We start from the raw sequence: 22,313 nt of genomic DNA, 5'->3' as shown, positions 1-22,313 counted from the left end.
GGTGGGCTCAAAATCCTTTATCTTTTGCATCACACAGTACCCGTAACCCAATTCCACCTTTTTCTCCTTTCTTACTCCCACACATATACAATCTACTTATTGCTCTATTGAACTTGATTGATAACTGAATGAACCCAAATTTCCACACTGACGAACGATTCAATTCTTATCTACAATTCATTCGACCCACGTCCCGCCCCAACAACGACAACAACAACAGCAGCAAAGATAAGAGGACAACCGGTTTACACATTAGCACGGATCCTCTTGGTATCTCCTATCACGATAATCATTCGTCTGCTCCTAATCAAAAAGACGATGCCTATTACGCTGACATCTTTAAGCGACTCAACTTTCCCCATGATCGCCAAACCACGGGAAAGGCAAGCAGCAGCAGTAGTAGTAATGGCAACCGATATCCATTGTCATCATCCATGCCGCAGCAGCAACAACAGCAGCAGAATCGAACCTCTCCAAACCAACATGAACGTCGTCGCACATCTACCACCGAACCAGCACTCTCACAATCCCCATCACCTTCATCATCCTCATCATGCGCGTCACCCGTACTTTCACCATTCCCACGTACGCGTGAGATACCCCGTAGCAAATGCCAAGTCATTCGGCGTCGTGGATCATCCATGTCCTCAAGTAGTTGTGTGAGTGCCAAATCGTGGGACCATATCAAGTCACCTGCTGCCTCATTTCTTGCAAGTTTTGCATCACCTACTGCTGCCACATCAGGCATAGCTCCTTTGGCATTACATGAAGAAGAGGATGCTGGTGATGAGATTGATGACTATGTTCTCGAAAAGATCATTGGCTATGGTGGATTTTCAACGGTGCGTAGTGGCTATTGTATCTCGGATGGACACAAGGTGGCTGTCAAGGTTATCAAAAAGAGTTGCATGAGCGATGCTGATTTGCAACGTTTGGAGCGTGAATTGGATCTCTGGAAGTCCTTGGATCATGAACATTTGGTGACCATTGAGAAGTTACTGGAAACGGATCATGCCATGTATGTCGTATGCAGCTATTGCAGTGCTGGCTCTTTGCGTGATTGGATGAAGCGCAAGCAATCCGTCACTGAAAATGAAGCACGTGTGGTTGTTCAGCAATTGTGCAGTGCATTGCAATACCTTCATGAAGAAGCACGCGTATGTCACAAGGATGTCAAACTTGAAAATGTCTTGCTGGATGAGCATAATCGTGTACGTCTTTGTGACTTTGGTCTCTCGGTCTATATACAACCTGTAACGACACCACCACCCACACCTATGGGAATCCAATCACCCTCATCATCATCACCCAATGAATTGGACGAGGCAGGTGGATCATTGGCATACGTGGCCCCTGAGCAGGTACGTTCTCGATACATGTTGCCTTGCCCAAAGACCGATATGTGGTCTTTGGGCGTCCTGCTGTATGCCATGGTCGTCGGCAAATGTCCTTTTGAAGATGATTATGACGCACGCTTACAACAAAAAATCCTTAATGGTACGTTCCACATGCCTGATTTCTTGTCCAATGAGCTGCAGGCCTTGTTGCGTAACTTGTTGCATCAGGATCCCAAAACACGGTACACCGCTCGTCAAGTCTTGCAGTCAGATTGGTGTGGTTGTTCAGCTTATTAATGCCCCCTTCCTTTCCCTGATCATTCCTCATTGCTTTTGTAAATACTCTTTGGTTTCCATTTTGGAACGCTATTCCCTTTCCAATGTTTAAATAGCCTTTTTTCAAACGCCCGTTCTCTTAGTTATTATACCTTTGCATAATAAAGCCGAATGTGGATACTTTTGTATACATCATCATGCATGAACAAGCTGAGTAGAAAACCAAAAAGAGGAACAAACCCAGCCAGTGGTGCGGATTAAAGGATCGACCATGCGCGTGCGTGTGTTGTGTGGTGCAACCAACTATTTACATGACCACGTGCAATGCAGCTGAGTAAATTACGCATTATTATTCTCGAGACCCGATAAAGTCAGATTCTTTAAAAGAGCAATGTTGTATTGTAGTAGTATCATAAATGATGTATGGTGTATATTGAAAATGCTGTTGAAGTATATGTATGTGCGTGCAGGAAGCAAAAAACAAGAAAACACAAATAACGTGAGGAGGAGATGGGTGTGTGCGATGAAATGAATGATAAAAGAATGAGAGAGAGAGAAAACAAATATATACTTACAACAGTGAAGAGAAGAAATACCCTCGGCAATAGGTCAAAAAGGAATCAGGGGTAGGGGATAAAAGGAGAAAGGGTGATTGAGGAGAGAGCGAGAGGTGGTGTAGATGGATTAGGAGTAGAAAAAGAAAAATAGTAAAAGGGGATCATGATAGCAATCGTTGTATATGGTGTTGATCATGCGTGTTGTTGTCGTTGCAACATGACCAACAAATTGGCTGCATCTTCTTCATCCGAGGAAAAGACCGGATCGTCAACAGTGTAACTCTTACTTAATGGTGATGATGATGCACATCGTCTGACGGCGGTGGTGGTTGTGGATGTTGTTGTTGTGGGTGTCGGGGATGGTGAAGTGCTTCGTTTGGCGGATAATGGATATAATAATGGTGAGCTACGCGTCATTGTCCTTGATAATGCCGCCCGTTTCTTTATAGATGCACTAGAATGACTCATTTTAGGAATACCATGGCTGTGTCCATAATAATAGTATCGTCGGGTAGTGTTATTGCTGCGGTCATTTGCCTTGGCACCATTCTTGTAGTATCGGGCTGATGCCGGTGATGATGATGCTGCTGCTGCGGCGGTAACCAACGTAAAAGCCGACTTTAGTTTTTGTTGAATGTGTGGATGAGGATGATGATAATGCTGTTGCTGCATGTGGCTATGGTGTAACAGGCCCCATTCGAGGCTGAGAAAGTCATATTTCTCGTATCCATGCTTGCGTTTAAAGTCGGCGAGTGCAAGTCTTGTCTTTAGACGATATATCATCTACACGACGTGTGTGTGAATGTATGCGCTTACATACAACAATGAAAATCTATCACACACATACCTCGGCCACGTTTGGAGGGCAATTCGATTGCTGTTGTTGTTGTTGAGACATTGAAAAGGAAAGAAGATCGATACAAAGGCGCGTATACGTAGAAGATAATGCAATGAGTGAATGGGAACGAATAGCAGTAATAAAAGAGAAGAAAAAGGATAATCGCGTTAATGTGAAAGAGAAAGAGGAAAGAAAAGGGGGTTGGGGGGAGGGGAGAAAGAAAAGCAAGTTATCAACCAGCCAGCCACGATGAGGATTCTCTTGTTTTTAACTCGTGTGTGTGTGTGTGTGTGTGTGTATGGTGGGTGTCTAAGAGCCGCATGACCTAGAAGGCCCAAGTTGTCTTTATCCCCCACCCCGTGCAAAAGAAGCGGAGTGTTCTTTGGCGTTGGTTCATGCATTGACTGAGTGGTGGATGAGCGTGTGAGCGAAAAACACGCCACGCACGGACTTTTTCCTTTTATCATGTCTCGTATTCCTGTTACAGTTCTCACAGGTTTCCTTGGTGCTGGGAAAACTACGCTTCTCAACAGAATACTCGACTCTATCAAGTCTGCCAATATCCCAAAACGCATCGCCGTCATTGAAAACGAATTCGCTGCTGCATTTGGTATTGTACGCTTTATTATGGCAATGGGACTTCTATGTACATGCGTCATCTCATCTAGTTCATGCTGTAGGAGAATGAGATTATCCACCAAGACAAGACACAAGAGATAAAGAGTCTTTATGAGTTTGGTTGGTATGACGACGAGGTTGGGGGGAGGGAAGGTCGTTGGGCAAGCAACGCCAAGCTGATGGGATACACACACTCTATTAGGGGATGCGTATGCTGTTCATCCAGTGGAGAGCTTATCAATACACTCTTGGAGATTATTCAGCAGAATGAAACGACGAACGAGCCAATTGATCACATCATCCTGGAGACCACTGGTAATTCTCGTCATCATCATGAGTGTGCTCGCGTGGTTGCTCACGGGGCACAATGACCACGTCATGTTTTTAATAATCTTTCCGTTTTCAGGACTCGCTGACCCAGCTCCCATCCTTCACATGATCCAACAAGGTGCAGATGGAAAAGGGAATGACGATATCGTGCAACATTTCTACGTCGATGGCATCGTCACCATTGTGGATGCAAAGCATTATTTCTCGCGTCTCAAAAGCAGCGCTCAAAACGACGACAAGTTCAAGAATGAACCTCTTGCCCAAATTGAGACAACCGATGTCGTCATTGTCAACAAACTCGATTTGGTCACTCAGGATCAAGTACGCTCCTTGGAACAATTCATTCATGAAAAGAATCCACATGCCAAGATTATCACCACTCGCTTTGCTCAAGTACCCTCCATTGAATCCTTATTTGGTCTCAGAAAGGATATCAAAAGCGACCCTATTCCGAAGAATGTGAAGCAGCATGATCCATCGGTGGAGCAAACCATGATGCTAGTTAATGGCCCTGTTGACAAGGAAAAGGTCCTCGACTTTGTAAGAAGAGAAGCATGTGAACTACATGATACGCTTTATCGCATCAAGGGTGTGCTGGCGGTCAAAGAAAGCAACAAAAAGTTGATCCTTCAGGGTGTGGATGAGCATGTGACCTTGACCGAGCATAGTGAATGGAAACAAGATGAACCCAGGGATAGTAGATTGACGTTTATTGGCAAAGATATGAAACAACATGGCGACAGGCTTCAAGAGGAATTCGATCGCTGTGTTACAGAATAAATAGTAGTTATTGTGTTCCCATCCTTGTATGTTTTGACGACTTCCTTTTAAAATACATGCATAACTTAGTCAATTGCATCCACTTTTAATGTGCTATTTACCTTGTGAATTTGACCAAACCATCGTAGACATGTCCCAAGTTGTTTGCTTTGCTCAAATCAAATGAATGAGCGGTCTCAGAGATGGATGCGAAGAAATCTGGGTCATTTTTCTCAACACTTTGCAAACGCTCACCGAGCACAGAAAGAAAAGTCGACCAAACAGCTTGAGGATCATCCATTCTAGGGACATCGATAGCAAGTAATCCAAGCACTCCATAGACATAATCCACGGGATTTGTACATGTTCGAGGAGAACCAGCTAGATTATCAAGCACACTTTTCAAGCCGATTAACCTGGCTTTGCTGTTCTTCCATAGCTGCAAATCCACCTTTATAGTGCGTTGTTGCTCAATGATATGATGGAATCGGGTATAACTTTTTGAAATGGCTTGAGTGATGCCTCCTTGATATTCTTCCTTCAAGATGGGTTCACTTTCAATCATGCTATCTAAAGTAGTAGTAGACTTATAGGGTTGGTTTCCCTCGTTTTAGGGGAGGCATATTGTACATGTAGACTTACGTATCTTTTGTAAGCTCCAGATGATTTGATCAAGGTACACAAACGTCGACCCATGAAATCTTACGGTGTCACATCGCTCATCAATGGCCGTAAATCTTTCTGGTAACAGAAATTCTTGCCATGTCCATACACGAGAGAACCAGAAGCAATCAAAGAATTGTGCAACCGCATGCAGCTCATCATGAAACTGTATCCCCACTTCTTTTAATCGTAAAGGCTTTCCAACGTCCTCTGCTCCTGTCGGAGTGGCACAATAATGCTCGAATTCATCAATGTCGTTATGTTTGATTGCATGTCTATACGCTCGCAACGTATGTGTGACCACAATTGACAACGTTAACCATTTGGCATTGATTTGCTGAATGCCGCTGATCGCTGGTGATACGTCAATTAGCGCAAAGCACCCATAGCACGATTCGTATACATCTCCCATAATCATAAGTGGTGTGTCCGTTCGAGCACACAACACATCGATCCACCAGTAACTCCCTGGCTTAAGCAACGCCAATATCGTATCACGCTTTTCGGGTCGCATGGGTACTGGTTGAGCAGGGTTACCATGTTCATCAACAATCAAGTCGCTGACATCCCATAAGGGCGCATTTTGAACATCACCCCATAAATGCGATAATGCATAATATCCACAGACCTCAAGACGTTGCTGATGCTCAAGATCTTTTGAAGGTTGCACAATTCTCATGATGTCTTCGTTGCCAGCGGGAACGTAAAGTACCCGAAAATCTGGATGACTATAAAGCTGGCTTGTCTGTAGTTGGCGCTGATTGTGGCTAGTCGTTGTTGTTGAATACAACGAGCCATTCTTTTCCCTGCATGTTGTTCGTTGTTGTGAAGATGGTCCCTGAAGATTTGATCCTTTGCCAAAGAGCAGCTGCTTATTGTTGGTTATCGTTTGCATGACATGTTGCTGTATTTCCTGAAACATGATCTTCCATGAGGATTGACGCACGATGGTATCATCACTTGCTTGTCGATATGGTGGTTGTTCCATGCTCCTATTGATATTCGACGTATCCTCAAACTCCTCTCCATATTCCACTTGCATGATATAGTCTGCTGTTTTAATGTCTATGTATCAGCGCATTCGGTCGCTTAATAATCATACAAGGGTGAATGTGATTTACGTGATGAAATAGGCGTAGGAAATAAAAGGACGCGGTATCCAGGAGAAGGAAGAAGAAAGAAAGCACCAGGTACTGGAGTTGAAAAAAAAGGTGCAGAAGGCTGCTGTACCTCATTTTGAAAGCTTGTCCCACCTGCATGCCGACCCTCCGAAGTACTACATACATGATTCCCGTATCCACACGTTCCAATCTCATTGAAAATTATGAATCTTTTGTTACAATTGAATAATCATACACTAGCAAAAGACTATTATGGGTTGTTGCTTTTCTTTTGCTTGTTGCTCTCATCGAACACTGAAAGGATATTACGGCGTACAGCAAACTCGTCGACTACTTCGGATGACAGGATATTCTCGCCGCTCTTGACAGCCTTTTGCAAACGTTCGGTCTCACTGCTTATGAATTGATCACCGTTGGACCGAATCTTGTCCATGACATTGGCATAAAATTGAGCATGTCTAAAAATGGGTGAGCCTTTTACCCTCCATGATAGCATCCATAACCGGTTAAACAACTTACCGATTGTCGACAAGTCTATCAGCGATAGCGCCAGCTTGCTTTCGGATTTGATCACGTGTAGTATCATCCACAGCTTCAACGAATTTGCGAGCGAGCTGATCCAATTCAGACACACGTCCAGCCTATGCATAATGTATTAGACCCCATCACTACGTAGTATTTAGCTATCCCACTACTTGCCGTTTTGCCCAACCCACCCGTTGGCATACGATTCGTGCCGCATTGCTTGTTCAAGTACTTGATTAAAGCAGCCTCCGTATAAGGACCATCATACTTTGAAGGATCTTGCTTGCCAGCTGCAAAGAATTCAAGCGATGGAAACTCGGTCACACTATACTTTTCAGCAATGCCTCGTTCTTTTTGCGCATTGATCTTGGCAATCTTGCACTAGAATGTGTTTTAGTAAGCCATGTATCATGAGACGACCACTAACAAACACTTACGGATGGTTCATTGGCAAATGCTTCAGCGACCTTTTCGTAAACGGGAGCTGCATAAATGATGTTAAACCAAAAGTAGTAGTTACCCCCCCTCCGACAATAACAAATTACCAAGATCCTCGCAACTTTGACAACCGGGCCTGTAAAATTCAACCAGGACATGAGATGATGGCTGATGAACATTTCGCTCAAAGTTTTGTGCGTTCAATTCGACAATGCGATGGCTGCCACTGGTGGCCTTTGGACGAATGCCTGCATGATAGCAATAAATACCACCTCTTTTCCCTTTTTCCTTGATCATGTCCTTTTACCAACCTGATTTTTGTTGAATGAAGCGGGTAATGGCATCAAAATCACGTGCTCCTGCATAGACTTCAGCGAGACCGTTATCAGTGCTGCTCACGCCTTTGGGAAACCACAAGAGAGTAGGATACATTTTGACACCATAATTCCTTGTCAATGAGCCTTCCTTTTGAGAGTTGACTTCAGCGATCATGACGCCTGAGCCCTTGTATGCCTCTGCCACGCGTTGATAATCGGGTGCGAGATTTTTGCAATGGGTACACCAAGGTGCATAAAACTTGACGAGCACAGGCTGTGAGCCATCCACCACCTTGTCAAACGTGTAGTGCGATAAGATATACACATCGCCATCCTTGGGAATGCCTCGGTTCTTGTACATGAACTTTTGAATCAGCTCTTGAGGAGACCTGGCGGTCTTGATCTCGATCCAAGCGGCATTGGCATGGTGCACCAACCGGTCTCTATGGAGGGGCATGTCACGCCAAACTTGCTCCAAGCTGTCGCGATCGCGGATAGTGTCGACTAGACTGGTTGCATGCTCGCCACCTTGATAGTAATAATCATACGCCAATAAACCGAGACATAGAAAGACCAATGCACGAAATAGACTACTGAATAATCCCATCGAGAAGAAATTATACAACACCCGGAAGAAAAGAGCGGCCGTGGTACCAAATGGAAAATAATACCATCTTTTATGGTTTCACACACACCCCACACATTTTGAAACTTCTTTGCAAAAGCTGTTGCTGATGTTGCTAGGCAATCCCGTTGCACTCCGCCTGTATTATTAATGCTTGTCCAATGAGATCCATTATTATGCATCATCAACAAGGATGCTGTTTACAATACATGATGTTGAGCTCTTAATCAATAGCTTGGTTGAAAGGAGGGATTTGCTATACCATCTGTCTATGTAAGGTTGACTGTCAGTCCCATGTACCACAAATCACTGAAAGCATCAATCGTGTGAATTACCTGTGTTGGGTGTATAACATCATCTCTCTCAAAAGGCATAAAAAAGCGTAAATGGGTTCCTTTCCTATACCATCAAAGCATGATTCTTAAGCAAAAATGACGGGCTCAATGATGGGGAAGCACGCATGAATACAACCATTACACACATAAGGAGCTGGTCTTTGACTACCTTTAACTAGAAACAATGGCAAGGTAATCGTTTTCATGTGTGGAGGTTGAGGGGATGTGAAGCGTTTGTCTTCGATTAGTCATGCGTGGATGGCACTAACCTGGAAACTGGGAATCTCAAAGCGTAGGCTTTGATGCGTAATCGATGGATTTGGGCATAAAGACCTCTTAAAGAGCGAAGCCGCTATTGCCTGAGATGGGTCTTACCCATACACAAAGCTTGTGGTATGAAAAGATGATACTTTTCTCCAATCCATGCTTGATAATGCTCAACCAAGTAGGAGTTTATTGGTGTTACCGTTCCATCATCATCATTGGATGTGTCAATGTTTGCAAAGTGTGAGCCACGTTTACAGCTTGGATGATGATGATCATCACATCATCATCATGTTTTATTTGTTGTATGTAGTAATGGTCTTTATCAGATGAACGGCAATCGGGGGATATTCTTACCGTTTCAACCGGGATATCATGCCAAGGAGGCTCAACGTGCCAAGGTCGCCAAAATAGGTGTGGCATTAGAGGGGGAAACGGGGGGGGTGATGGTGGAGATGATCTTTCCAGTATATCTGATAACAAGTTATTCTACTCACATGGACGCATACATATATACACAAACAATTTGTACGTACGTATTTATGATGAAAGCATCATAGTAAATGAGGCTCTGTAGTAATCTCATCTTTAAATGAGACATGGACAAACCGGTAGGTTCTCCGAGTTTCCGCGAACAACAGGCTCAGCTTTATCAGCTATAGTACGGATATACAATCAGATCAATTTCATCCCTAATCTCCATTCTTATTCATCTCTTCTTTCTTTTCATATTCTTTCCTTATGGCTTATTAACCATGGATACTCTCAGTGCATCAAATTCTCTTTCCTTTTCTTCTCACCCAATGGACGCTACTCCTACTACTACTACAACTACAACAAGTCCACTCTCATCGCCAGCATCAAAGCAACAACAGCAACAACAACAGCAGCCTAAACGCAAATCCTCGATTTCCGAAGACAAGTCGCATGCCAAACAACGTAAAGAAATGCATGAAGTGTCAGCAACTCAATGTGCCAATTGTGGAACGACGACCACACCTTTATGGCGACGAGCGCCTAATGGCGATACGATTTGTAATGCTTGTGGTTTATACTTTAAAGCTCGCAACCAGTTTCGACCACCCACACTCAAACGCAACACACATCAACGGCCCAAAGAGATGGACAAAGGCAGCAGCAGCAGCAGCCTAGCAACCATGAATACGTTACATGATTGTGGGAGTGGACCCGAGAGTGGAACATGTCCTGGTGGAGGGCAATGTAATGGCAGTGGAGGCAGTGAATCCTGTGCTGGATGTCCGGCATTCAACCAACACCAAGTGAATCGTCAAGCATTGATATGTGCCAATTGTCGAACAACGACCACGCCTCTATGGCGACGAGATGAATCGGGGAACACCATATGCAATGCGTGTGGACTCTATTACAAGTTACATGGAATGCATCGACCGGTTAGCATGAAGCGTAGTGTGATTAAACGGAGGAAACGGGTCGTTGTTGCCGAGACATCTTCATCAGCATCGGCTTCACCACCAGAGGAAAAATTGGATGAAGTATCAACAGAAGATAAGCAACATCATCACCGCCAAGTCGTCGTACGAAAACAGCCAAAGAACAAATCACCTACCAAGAACAACAACAATCCATCATCATCAGCAACATCGCCACCGTTCAAACATGATGAAGTACCTCCCATCGAAGATTACATTGTTCCCAAAAGACAATCACCTGGCACATCAACATCAACAACAACACCATTCATGACAACTACCACAACAACAACATCGTCACCATCCGTATCACCACCACCACCCTTAGTTGCTCCTCGACCAAGATTACCACAACCCTCCAATGGAATCGAATCGTTGCTACTTGCTGCCGAGGTGGATGTGGAGACGACCACGAGTCATAGCAACAGTAACAATGGCAACAACACCACTCTTCTTCCGCCCATTTCTCTACCGCCTCTTACCTCCTCCTCATCATTGTCCGATTTTGACGACGCACTAGATAGACTTGTTCGCTTACGTAGACAACCATCATCCCAGCATACCTTACAACAAATTGCTCCTCAATTACGTGATCTAGTACGTCGTGCCGAGGCTTCTTGTTTTCAACATCCTCATCATCATCATCATCAGCAGCAGCATCAAGCTAGTACTCCATTATAACCCCATTTTATCTGTACCGATATATCACTTTGAATAAACCATTTTGCAATGAATATAATCCTTTAGATGAAACGAATGTACAAGAAGTCGGAAGGATAAGGAATCAAAAAACGAGGTAGTAGGAGAGTGAATGAGTGAGTGAGTGAGTGGGTAATATATGTACGTGGTGTATACTACAGGTGCAACTAATGTATCGCGGGATATTGTGTCTGTGTGTTTGTGCAACATGAAACGAAAGGTGTGATGGTGGTGGTGGTTGGGGGGTTGTTGTTGTTGTTTTAGGATGTAGATGATGATGGGATTTTAGCCTTTTTCTTTTTGAACCAATCCAATAAGTCGTGTGCCGTACTAGGTCGTTTGACGAATGTTTTGTTGTTGTTGTTGTTGTTGTTGCTGCTTCTACGTCGATGATGGTGTTTATCATGGGTGATATCGTCATTGTTGTTGTTGTTGTTGCTATCTTGATCCTCTTCTTCCTTTTCATCTTCGCCTGCCCACCATCCACTCACAAGGCCCAATCGTACTGTCATTTTGGCAATCGTCTTGTTTTGCTTCGAGGGTGCTCCTTCTTGTTGCTCCCACCAACGATGGTGATTGAGGTCATGTACAGGGAATGTGCGTTCAACAAATGTTGCATCTTTGTTGTGGCTGCGGCCATGATAATAATGTTGTTGATGGTGGTGATGATGATGGTGATGTGAGTGTCCACGTGAATTGCGATAAAAGGCGAGATTGCTTAATGGAATGTGTGCCATGCCCATCACTGTCATCCTGTCACTAAACAAACGTTTGTTGTTGTTGTTGTTGTCATCTCCTCTCATGTCATCGTCATCATCATCATCATCTTCTGATGTCGTGGTCGTATCTTTCATCACCAGGGACACTTCCAGAAACCGCAAGTCATCCAACCAGTTTTGGATATCGACCAGATGTCCACGTAAATGGAAACAGGTGGGCCATGTGGTGCTACTACTCTTTGCTTTTGTCGTCAAAGAATGCGAAATGGAGGCTGCAGGGCAATGAACAACATTGGATAGAATGCTGTATGTGAAAAAGGGTTTGTGGGCTACACCTCGTTGTTGTTGATGACGTCCAATACTGGTTGCTGTGCCAGGTCTACTGCGACTACCACTGTTCATGTTGCCACGATATCGATGCATGCTCATTTCCGAAAGATCTCTCAAATTCACATAATCGGTATCCACAATGCGGAAATAAAGCGTGTATGGTTTGGTTCCTTTCCCTATCTGATGATAGTGTGGGTGCTTTGAGGATGCTTCCTTGGCTACAGGTTGTTGTTGTAGCTGTTGTTGTTGACGTCTGGATGATACGGAGGGTTGAGGTTGATGTTTAAGCTTGATACTACGAAACTCGTTTGCCAGTTGATCAATGTTGAGATCCACATGATGACGGCCCAGCTTGTTGTTGTTGTTGTTGTTATTGAGGAATGAATGGGAGGATGGTGACGACAAGAGCGTGGTAGCCGTTGTAGTAGTGACACTATCGGAAAATAAGAGAGGTGTGCTGGCATTGCTTAGATCACCAAGGGACTTGAGCTCTAACAAGGCTGACGAAGGTGATGGTGCCATGGCAGGAGAAGCTTGTTGCGATTTTTCTGTTGGCATAGCCACAATAAACAATCCAGCTTTGAGCTGCTCCTTGTTGCGTCGTCCATCCGATAACGTTTGCCAGTCGCCCCTATCGGCAACAAACCGATTCACCTTGTCCATGTGCCCGCCATGATGGACCACCATTTTGGCTTCGGAAACACGGAGACGGGCCGTGCCAATGCGTTGTTGCCCTGCATCCACGCCCACGGCATCCACTGTGAGCGTAATTTCGGCATCGTGCGTTCGTAGACGTTGCAGCAATTTGGTTGAAATGAGATAAGCAAGAGTGGTGTTCAATGTCACGGTGCCTTCACGCGAGATGGTAGCTGGTGGAGTGCTGATTATCGTCGTCGGTGGAATAAGGTCGTCAACAGCAGCTGGTAGTCGTAGCTCCAACTTGCTTTGTATACAGATATCGTGTTCAGTGCTGTGAGAGAAATAACGACCTTAAGCGATAGTAGAGTGGATGTATATATATATGAAGATCGAATAAAGGGAAACAGGAACCAGTGAGTCATCTTTTCATATCATTATTCCCCACTTTCCGATACGAGCTGGGCTTATGCCAATGCTAAGCATGATATTGTGATGGAATGTACCTTTTTGTAATGCTACTAGAATAGCATACTCGCAAGTCCTTGTAAGCAGTAAAGACATGCTTGGCTATAAAAGGTGTGTGTGGAAGGAGATATAAGAGGAAAAGAGAGAGGGCGCATTTGCAAATGACCAGAAGGCGAAAGAAAATTTTGGGTCTTGGTAGCACAAGCAAATCAAACACTAACACAACGAGGAAGAAACATCATTCCATACATTAAATTTGTCTTGAACATTTCTGATATTTATATACGACGAATATGTGAGAGAGTGTGAGTGAGTGAGTGAGTGTGAGTGTGAGTGTGAGTGTGTGTGTGTTGGGGTTGGAAAGAGGGAGAGGGGGAAATGGGGTGCTATTTGTTGTGCGTATGGTGGTGGTGTGGTGTGTGAACAAGTAAAAAGTGAAAGTGGGTGTATATAATATTATTGACCTCCTCCGAAATTAAATCCACCTTGAGGTGCCTGCACTTGTTGTTGGAACGTGAATTGGCCACCCTCCATATCTGGGTTCATCTCCTGCGTCTCTCCATCATCATCCTCGGAAAAGTACTTGTCGATTATTTGGTATGCCTTTTTGTAAATCTCTGTGTTGTCATGCTGTTGCAAATCGTGTATATAATCCAATCCATTACATTCCTCAATGTGCAATGCATATGGGTTAAGACCATCTGCTGTGTTGGGTCGCTCCATTTCACCAACGCTCAAGATATTATCCAGGCCATCCAATGTCACCATAATGATCTTGTTGTCCATGCTCATCAAGATATCACACAAAGGCTTGATACATCCTTCGGACACCAAATACTTGATTTGATCAGGCTTGTTAAGTCCACCTGAGGTAGCATTGCAAATAGCCCAGCATGCTTCCTTCTTGGTCTTGAAATCACCATGAGCAAGAATTTGGATAAGAGGTCGCATCAAACCAGCATCAATCACAGCTTGAATTTGGATCGTGTTGCCAGCAGTAATGTTCGACAAGGTCCAACATGTCTCCTTACGAATGGCTTCCTTGGGGCTGACTAGCAAGTGATGCAATGCATTGATGGCTCCACAGTTGATAATAGTCTGAGTCTGGTGATCATCACCTGTGACAATGTTACCCACTGAACGAAGAGCAGGTGTTTGAACGGTGGTGTTGGGATGACCCAAAAGTTCAACAAGGCGTGAGCATACACCAGAATCCACCACAGCTTGAATACGATCGTTTTGACCATCCGACAAGTATGAAATAGCCCAGCAGGTATCAATCAACACTTCCTCATCCGTAGACATGATCAACTTGGATAAGACATTAAGAGCGGGTGCCACCTAATATGATTGCCATTGTTAGTTGACTATCCATCCTTCCCAAATCATACTTTTTACTTACCATTGGCCATTCAGGTTGGGGATTCTTGCCACGACAGAAGTTTGACAAGGTCCAGGTTGCATTACGAAGCATGGAAATCTTGGTAGTCTCCTCAAAGATGGCCAACAATGGAGGAAGAGCGCCACAATGAAGGACATAATCACGGCATCGAGCACTGTCACCAGCAATGTTACCCAAAGCCCACACAGCTTGTTCCTTGACATCCATCACAGGGCTGCTTAAGAGTTCAATAAAGCGAGGCACGGCATCAGCTTCCAAAACGACTTGAGTTTGTTGAGATGATCCTGATGCAATGTTGGTCAATGCCCATGCAGCTTCAAACTAGGAAAGAAATGTTAATACATCTATATGACCTCCTTCTTATACAACCAAAACCCCCTTTTCTTACCTGTAAAGTAGAATTCGTAGAACGTAAAAATTCAACAAATCGTGGAACAACCCCACAAGCAATAACTTCTTCAATGGGTGGGTTTCTCTCCTTGGACAAAAGCTTTCTAAAGTGGGAGGTGGCTGCCAGTTGTGTGTCGGTGTCTTGAGAATAGAGGCCGCTCACCATGTCAGGCAATACAGACATAAGCTATGACAACAAAGCATGTACGTGTCAATAAACAAGTAGAGCTTTGTTGTAGTGTATCATAGTATGCTTACCTGTGTGTCGACACCAAACGAATCGGCATCATCATCTGAATCGTCAGGGAGATTTTGGAGGTTGAAGTTGCGTCTTTTGGCAAGATTCTCTTCCTTCTTTTGCTTGCGAATCTCCACTTGTGCAGTCTCGCGTCGACGTCGTACTTCTTCTGGCTTAAAGTGGGCTCTCGATTTGTAGGTGCTGCGACGTAGATCGGCAAGTGGATCCATGGCTTTCAAAAGTATACAAGAGAAAGAGAAAGAGAGAAAAGGAAAGCTGAAGCAAAATTGTCTGCGGAAAGCGCGCGTGTGAAGGGTGAACAACGTCCTTGGATTCAACATCAGACCGATCACCCATCATCATCATCATTGTCGCCACACACACACACACACTCACACACACACACAATATACAACACAATCACACACAATGAATTGTCCCTATAAGAGATGATCCATATTTATATCCCCTACACACAATCAACCTTTCATTTATTAACAAGGGTGCCATAAATGATGCCTACTACAGGCTTGGCTTGTTCACAAGAAGGCCATAGGTCGAGATGTCATCCTTCTTGGAAACTACCTATGCCAATGATGATTCCCCTTTTTTTGTTGAGTGATTCAATCCATCATAATACAGTAGATCACAATGGTTAGGCAAGTGGATAATGGAATGTAGCGTGTCATTGTATGTATAAATTTGGCATGATGATAACAATCAGAAATAGGATTTCTTTCTTTACACAAGCAATAAACGGGTACTTCTCATTATACGTTTCATGATGTGTATATTCAATGTTGATTACTAGAAAGGCATGAGTGGATTAATAGGATGATAAACCTTGAATTTAAGAGATAAGGGAGATGTTTAGTGTCGGATCGGCCATACAATGCAGGGACCACCAATCCTCGGATTTAGACATTGGAATCCACATCACCCGCAAGGACCTCCCCCACCCTTTCGAAACCCTTAATCCGATATGGTACGTAATATCCAGGATGATAAATTATATGGATGAATGATGGGAAAGGGTGGATGAATCGATAAATAGGTTGAATGGGATGGATGGATGGATGAATGAATATACTAAAGAATGGGATGTTCTATGTATAGCCTTCCAACAAGTCCTTCCGCACCAAGGTCAAGCTCGCCAAGAAGCAAAAGCAGAACCGTCCTCTTCCTCATTGGTTCCGCATGAAGGCTGACACCAAGATTCGGTAAGGCCCAATGACCAGCATGGCAAGTGTCTCCATGGCTAACCACTCATTTTCAATATCCTATAGCTGGAACGCCAAGCGCCGCAACTGGCGCCACACCAAGCTTAACATCTAAGCTATCTTTATTTCATATGTGCATACACCTACACCCACACCCACACCCACCTACACACATTACTTGATCAATCACCATCAACTGATAAAGTATACGTACATGTACATGGATAGCCAACGCATCGATTGATTTATTCGCATGATAAGAGGATTTATTGAATGTAACGGACAAAGGAAGGGGGGTAAACAAAGGATGGCATATAGGATGGCAAGCAAAATACACACAAAGAAAGAGCAAACTAGCAAATGATATGTATCCCTTCTCAGTTGCTTTAGCATGAGCCAAAAGTGTTCTCGCCAGAATATCTACAATGGCATCCCAAATAGTGTAAGACTCCCATAATTCATGCAACATCATGATTTGTCACGTTCCTCTCTCCGAACACTTACGTTATATACAAGAAACCATCCTCATCCTTGTGTTCCTCATAAATGGCACTCATCAATCCTATAAAAGTCATAAGTATTCAAGTCATGGTAGTAACCATCATCCTATTTACCTGCAGTTGGCGGTAATATCTCATTGACAAAGATAAAGATAGCCTTCTCAGGACTAAGCTTGATACGCTTGCGAATGACATAGACAAACTGGCCGACCGTCAAATCCGAAGGCACCAGGTACTTTTTCTTGTCGATGGTAGGTATATCACTCTTTTCAACCTTTTCACAGATCACTGGGATACGGTCAGGATACTTTTGCCGGATACGTTCAGCTTCAGCCTTGCGCTTGTCTGCATAATGAAGAGAGAAACCGCATTAGATGGCGGCCATGACAATAAACAAAAGTCCCAATCTTACTCACCGAAAGGATGTTCGTCTTTGAATTTCGATCGCATGTTGGTTCAAAGTTGTCAAGTAGTTGATAGCGGTAGCGTAATAGAAAGTAAAAGAAAAAGAGATAAAGGTTGGCTGCGGTTCAAGCGTGAGAGTTGCACCCAAAGACCCCACTCTCGCTCCCTCTCATTTCCGCGTGACCTCTGCGCATGATTCATGCTAGCCAATCATATCAACGCTGAGCCCTCTCCCACCAAACCACATGTATCATGGGCCCTCTTTTCCCTTTGTCATGTTAACCTCCACGCCCACACACATAGCCGACATTGTATTATGGATGCCCGTTGATACTACTCCTGCTGGTGATTGAGATAAATCGATAAACCAATCGACAAGTGGGGGATGAATGATGATGATAATGAAGATGCAACAACATTGTTGTACCCATCCTTTATATAACACCCTTTGTTGTAATTCCACTTTCCCAACATTCCATGTACACATGGCATGCTTGAAGGATATACGTAATTCACTTTGCGATAGACTTGCATAAAAATCACTCTACATCATAGCTACTAGGATAGTCACATGACTTTGATAAACGACTTGCGCTATATACATGATGTTCGACAATGCATATACCAGCAGCTTGACTGGGTATGTAATATGCAATTATGCGACAATTCCAATAGCACGCAACTATAGATAGCAATCTTTTCATAATGGCATTTATAGGTGATGAGATACGTGTGCAATGACCTTTCACTTTTTCCATTATTCCATTGGGCACGTATCATCAAGATAGAGTGCCTTCTGCATATACATCCTTTGATAGATTGATTCGTTGGATTGGAGAAGGATGGATCCACAAAAAGACATGCTGTCCTGATATCATGCTGGTAATTCTTCAATGATGATTGGAATGTCCCCAATGCCACAAAACAGCACCATATTATTGATCACACTAGAAAGACACTGTATAAAAAGAGAGCACTATCCTACTAGGAGAAGGAAACAATGACAACTGGCAACGGGAGCGTTGTTGAAAAGTTGAATTTGCGGAGATTCTTGTAATGTCAGAACAAAGCACCAGCCGCACAAAAAGAGGATTTTACCTTTATCCCTTTTCACCGAGTCGAGATCGTCATGGGCAAGCAAAAGACCCAACGCCGCAACAAGAATCGCTCAAATCCTATCGGTGCGCGTGTCAATGCCGGTCTTCAACAAGGCATTGCTCAACAGTCTCCTCAGCCTGAGCAGATCCTTCCTGTCGTTCAAAAGGTAGAGTGAAGAAGCTTATACGATCTCGCTTGTCTTTGATCTTGCCGACTGATTGATATATACACAACAGTTGAGCTCTCCCGATGCTGGTGAACGTGCATGGGCAGCTGCATGCGTTTCCAACTTGATCATGGCAGGTGCCTCAGTCCGTAAACTCTTGTTGTCCAAAGGTGTTATTCCCCTACTCCTGGAAAGGTTGACAGATGGTCACCAGGAGGTACTTGAAGAGTCCTTGGGTGCTTTGAGGTAGGGTTGAATTGCTGCGTCTTTGTTTTTGATATCATCATCTCATAACCTTTGTTCCTAGAAATCTCGTGGCCGTCGATCCTTCGGTTGCTAGGGAATACTATACACGTGACATCCTCACCCCTCTTGCTGCATTGTTGCCCAAGGTATGTATCGGCATTCATTCATTTCTTTTCATGTTCTCACAAAACTCAATTCTATATCATGATGTAGATCACACAAACGCTTGATCAAGTGCTTACGGATGCCCCTATTGTCGATGAAGAAGATAAAGGACGTCGTCGCACGATTTGGGATACGGCAGAGAACTTTATTTATATCATCTGGAGTATCAGGTATGGTTTGGGAAGGAAAAGTGAACATCCAAAGGCTCATGACGCTTATGCAAATGTTTTTAAAGCGAGTCATCCGATAAGCATATCAAGGCTGTGAATCGTCTCAACATCATCGCCTTTTTGATTTCCTTCTTGTCTTCAGCGGATCGCATCCCTACACGTGTCGTTATTGCTGCTGGTATGTGGTTCTATGATTGATTGATGGAATGTATGTGATCTCACAAATCCATTTGTAAAGGCCAATGCTTGACCACCTTGACTGACAACAACAAGGATATCTACATTGAATTCCAAAACAACTCCAACTATATCAAGATGCTTTACGATATCATTTCCAAATTCCAGGATCCCAACATGATCCTCGTTCGTGTGTTGGCTTGTGGTAAGTGGAAGGGAAGTGAAATAAGGAGAGAAAAGAGTACATCGATTGATTGATTTCGTCCTATATAGCTATTCTTGTCAACATTCGTGATGCCGTTCAAGTCGCAGAGTTTTGGGATGAAGGTCAGGATGGTGCTAGTGAGTTGAACAAGTTGATCTTGCCAGTACTCGTTGCATCGTTGAACTATGATATTCAAGAAGCTGCTACAAAGACCACCGCGGCTGTAACAAGTGGAGTAAGTGTCTACAAAAGCAACCGGATGACAATGGAGAGAGAGAGAGTTGACAAAGATTTCTATTACAGAATGTTGCCAAGCATGAAGAAACGGGTGAAATCACTCCTCGTCCTAAACAACCTTTGTCCGACGAAGAGGTAATAGATGAACGACATTTTCCAATAGTGTGTGTGGGGGCTAACATGATTACTTTAGCATTACATCCAAAGCGTTGAGGAACGTTTATCCACCCTTCAACTCTCACTCGAATTACTTGCTGATATTTGTGTTCAGGATGACTCTGAAGGTATGCTTACAACTCCTTTATGATGATGTTTTTGGTGATATTCATCATATGATTTTAATTGATAGAGGATGGATGGGAAGACGCTGATGAGGATATGGTTGACGAGGATGAGCCTGAGGAAGAAGTGAACGAGGACAATGTCGATGAATATTTGAAAGAAGCCTCTCAACTTGATCAACAATCATCCACCAATGCCACTGTCGATGATCAACTTGTGCGCACCAACCCTGTACTCCGAACTTTTATTGTCGACATTTCACCACAGCTTATTCGCCTTGCCACCCCTACACCACTTTCCTTCCCTGCAGAAATCATTGCACCCACTGTGACGGATGCTCTTGTGTTGACCCATCAGCGCGCGCTCGAATGTTTCAACAACTTTTTACTTGCCATGGCCGAGATTCCATCCAAGTTTTGGTTCAAGGAACACAAGGCAGATGCATGCCATGCTTGGCGTTGGCTCTTTAACCTTGCCAATACAGTCGCATCCGCACCTGCAAGCGAAATGAGAGATGAGGTCGTCGAAGTCATTGTTGGATGCTTGTGGTCATTAGGCCGTGGTTTACAACAGGATATTGTAAGTTGAATGGGTCGAATCGGAAAATGCAGGGATTAATCATTTCCTTTTGTTCATTAGCCACTGGAAGCCTCGGATGTTACATCTCTATTTGGTGCTTACCATGCAACCAACTCAGTATCAATGCGGGTGAAAATTGTCGGATGCCTTGGTCCTATTGCCATGAGACAAGGTGCTATTGATGTGAACAAGGTAAATGATGGTGGTGGTTGAAATAGGCATCACAAAGGGATCATGTGCTTACTTTTATGCCCTTACTTAGGAAATTGGTGTCTTTTTCATGCGAGTCCTTGATAATGTTAGTAGCCGTCAAACCGCACCTGCTGTTGCTGTGGAAACGCTCAACTGCATCTACGATGTCTACAGCGATTGTGCTTTTGACTATGATGAACCTGTGTTTGTTCGAGGTGGATTCTTGCCCTTGCTGAAAAAGGTGGTTCCTAGCATCCGTTCTATGGTACGTATTAGTTTTTGGGGGGTTGTGGGAGTGGATGATTAATTGTATGGGTGATAATGACTGACACGCTATGGTGTATACGGTATAGGTCAAATCAGTGGATCGGAGACGTGAATTTGATTTACGGTCAAGAAGCGATGAAGCATTGATGAATCTTATTGCATTCAACAAGTATAAGGCCAATGAGAGACGCCAGTAAGCGCATCATGTTGCATCAATTTCCCTTTTGCATATATTACTTTTCCCCCACTGTTTCCCATTCATGTACTAGACGCATCATTTTCTTTTCCATTGTATGATTATATAAACGACAACAGATCCCCCAAAACATTTTCATTGCCACTAAAGGAACAGTATTTTTAACTTCCATGAGGGGGTCAAGGTAAATAGATGGCTGTGGTTGGTGGTACAATGATAGATAAAGGAGCTGTTCCGAAGAATGGCAAGCATGTCAAACCGAGTTATACATGTCAATGCCATGTGTAAGGGAAGATGTGAAGAAGGGCCAAAAAAAAGTCAACGTTGAAAATCAACCATGAAATCTTATTACACACATGAACCCAATGCGTATGATTCGGAATAGAGTGGGTTTCCGAGGGTGTTTTTCCAAGATTGTCCAGCCCGACAAGTGTACAGAAAGAGAAAGAGTGGGTAAGCGGGGGGCAAATCAAACACGAGCTTCAGGGCACGGAACAAGTCGGAATACTTGAGCCTGACAGCAGGTGGACTCCTTGCCGCATTACCGTGTCTTTCATGTGGGGTTTTGGAAATGGGGTATAACTGGTGTTTCGGATTACTGGATGGCACCAATCATTGTTTCATAAGGTAGAAAACCATTTATTGCATGTGTAGAATTCTAATGTGACGCTTTTGACGTCTTTGACCAATGCATCTTTCAAAGGAAGCTGTCGAATGGATCAAGTCCCGCTCGGTAATTCAGTTTTGAAAACCCCGTGAGAATGGAATACTACGCTATACTTTTGCACCCCCACATCGGAAGAAAAGAAATGCGGGGAAATCACCCACTCATAGGCCATGTGATCATCCGACTTGGCCTATAACACACATGT

General features: G+C 43.8%; 10 protein-coding genes across 10 annotated transcripts; 4 read left to right on the top strand and 6 right to left on the bottom strand.

The window, feature by feature from the left end:
* Positions 1-128: 128 nt before the first annotated feature.
* O0I10_012148 (uncharacterized protein) lies at positions 129-1,634 on the top strand (the record flags this gene model as incomplete). The annotated part of the gene is made up of 1 exon (XM_058492094.1): positions 129-1,634. The coding sequence occupies one exon, from the start codon at positions 129-131 to the stop codon at positions 1,632-1,634; it is 1,506 nt and encodes a 501-aa protein (XP_058337154.1).
* A 728-nt stretch (positions 1,635-2,362) lies between these two features.
* Positions 2,363-3,068, bottom strand: O0I10_012147 (uncharacterized protein; the record flags this gene model as incomplete). Its single annotated transcript, XM_058492093.1, has 2 exons — positions 2,363-2,953; positions 3,018-3,068. The coding sequence occupies 2 exons, from the start codon at positions 3,066-3,068 to the stop codon at positions 2,363-2,365; spliced, it is 642 nt and encodes a 213-aa protein (XP_058337153.1).
* A 405-nt stretch (positions 3,069-3,473) lies between these two features.
* On the top strand, positions 3,474-4,736 carry O0I10_012146 (uncharacterized protein; the record flags this gene model as incomplete). Its single annotated transcript, XM_058492092.1, has 4 exons — positions 3,474-3,623; positions 3,689-3,750; positions 3,853-3,941; positions 4,033-4,736. The coding sequence occupies 4 exons, from the start codon at positions 3,474-3,476 to the stop codon at positions 4,734-4,736; spliced, it is 1,005 nt and encodes a 334-aa protein (XP_058337152.1).
* Positions 4,737-4,743: 7 nt separating this feature from the next.
* O0I10_012145 (uncharacterized protein) lies at positions 4,744-6,420 on the bottom strand (the record flags this gene model as incomplete). Its single annotated transcript, XM_058492091.1, has 3 exons — positions 4,744-4,780; positions 4,838-5,285; positions 5,358-6,420. 3 exons carry the CDS (start codon positions 6,418-6,420, stop codon positions 4,744-4,746), a joined length of 1,548 nt encoding a protein of 515 aa, XP_058337151.1.
* A 329-nt stretch (positions 6,421-6,749) lies between these two features.
* On the bottom strand, positions 6,750-8,386 carry O0I10_012144 (protein disulfide-isomerase domain; the record flags this gene model as incomplete). The annotated part of the gene is made up of 6 exons (XM_058492090.1): positions 6,750-6,957; positions 7,019-7,140; positions 7,199-7,405; positions 7,462-7,508; positions 7,570-7,710; positions 7,774-8,386. 6 exons carry the CDS (start codon positions 8,384-8,386, stop codon positions 6,750-6,752), a joined length of 1,338 nt encoding a protein of 445 aa, XP_058337150.1.
* Positions 8,387-9,602: 1,216 nt separating this feature from the next.
* On the top strand, positions 9,603-11,135 carry O0I10_012143 (uncharacterized protein; the record flags this gene model as incomplete). The annotated part of the gene is made up of 2 exons (XM_058492089.1): positions 9,603-9,664; positions 9,773-11,135. 2 exons carry the CDS (start codon positions 9,603-9,605, stop codon positions 11,133-11,135), a joined length of 1,425 nt encoding a protein of 474 aa, XP_058337149.1.
* Positions 11,136-11,413: 278 nt separating this feature from the next.
* Positions 11,414-13,402, bottom strand: O0I10_012142 (uncharacterized protein; the record flags this gene model as incomplete). Its single annotated transcript, XM_058492088.1, has 2 exons — positions 11,414-13,191; positions 13,345-13,402. 2 exons carry the CDS (start codon positions 13,400-13,402, stop codon positions 11,414-11,416), a joined length of 1,836 nt encoding a protein of 611 aa, XP_058337148.1.
* Positions 13,403-13,762: 360 nt separating this feature from the next.
* Positions 13,763-15,566, bottom strand: O0I10_012141 (uncharacterized protein; the record flags this gene model as incomplete). Its single annotated transcript, XM_058492087.1, has 4 exons — positions 13,763-14,647; positions 14,709-15,029; positions 15,097-15,285; positions 15,357-15,566. The coding sequence occupies 4 exons, from the start codon at positions 15,564-15,566 to the stop codon at positions 13,763-13,765; spliced, it is 1,605 nt and encodes a 534-aa protein (XP_058337147.1).
* Positions 15,567-16,942: 1,376 nt separating this feature from the next.
* Positions 16,943-17,506, bottom strand: O0I10_012140 (uncharacterized protein; the record flags this gene model as incomplete). Its single annotated transcript, XM_058492086.1, has 4 exons — positions 16,943-16,976; positions 17,061-17,118; positions 17,171-17,401; positions 17,473-17,506. 4 exons carry the CDS (start codon positions 17,504-17,506, stop codon positions 16,943-16,945), a joined length of 357 nt encoding a protein of 118 aa, XP_058337146.1.
* Positions 17,507-18,590: 1,084 nt separating this feature from the next.
* Positions 18,591-21,442, top strand: O0I10_012139 (uncharacterized protein; the record flags this gene model as incomplete). Its single annotated transcript, XM_058492085.1, has 13 exons — positions 18,591-18,725; positions 18,796-18,971; positions 19,033-19,117; positions 19,185-19,306; positions 19,372-19,484; positions 19,545-19,688; positions 19,757-19,923; positions 19,992-20,060; positions 20,119-20,209; positions 20,275-20,786; positions 20,847-20,978; positions 21,049-21,243; positions 21,332-21,442. 13 exons carry the CDS (start codon positions 18,591-18,593, stop codon positions 21,440-21,442), a joined length of 2,052 nt encoding a protein of 683 aa, XP_058337145.1.
* Between the last annotated feature and the right edge of the window lie 871 nt (positions 21,443-22,313).

This window comes from Lichtheimia ornata (assembly GCF_029851405.1).
Source record: "Lichtheimia ornata isolate CBS 291.66 chromosome Unknown scaffold00113, whole genome shotgun sequence".
Taxonomy (NCBI): Eukaryota; Fungi; Mucoromycota; class Mucoromycetes; order Mucorales; family Lichtheimiaceae; genus Lichtheimia; species Lichtheimia ornata.
Note: the sequence above shows the minus strand (reverse complement) of the source record. Positions and strands in the feature narration are given on the sequence as shown.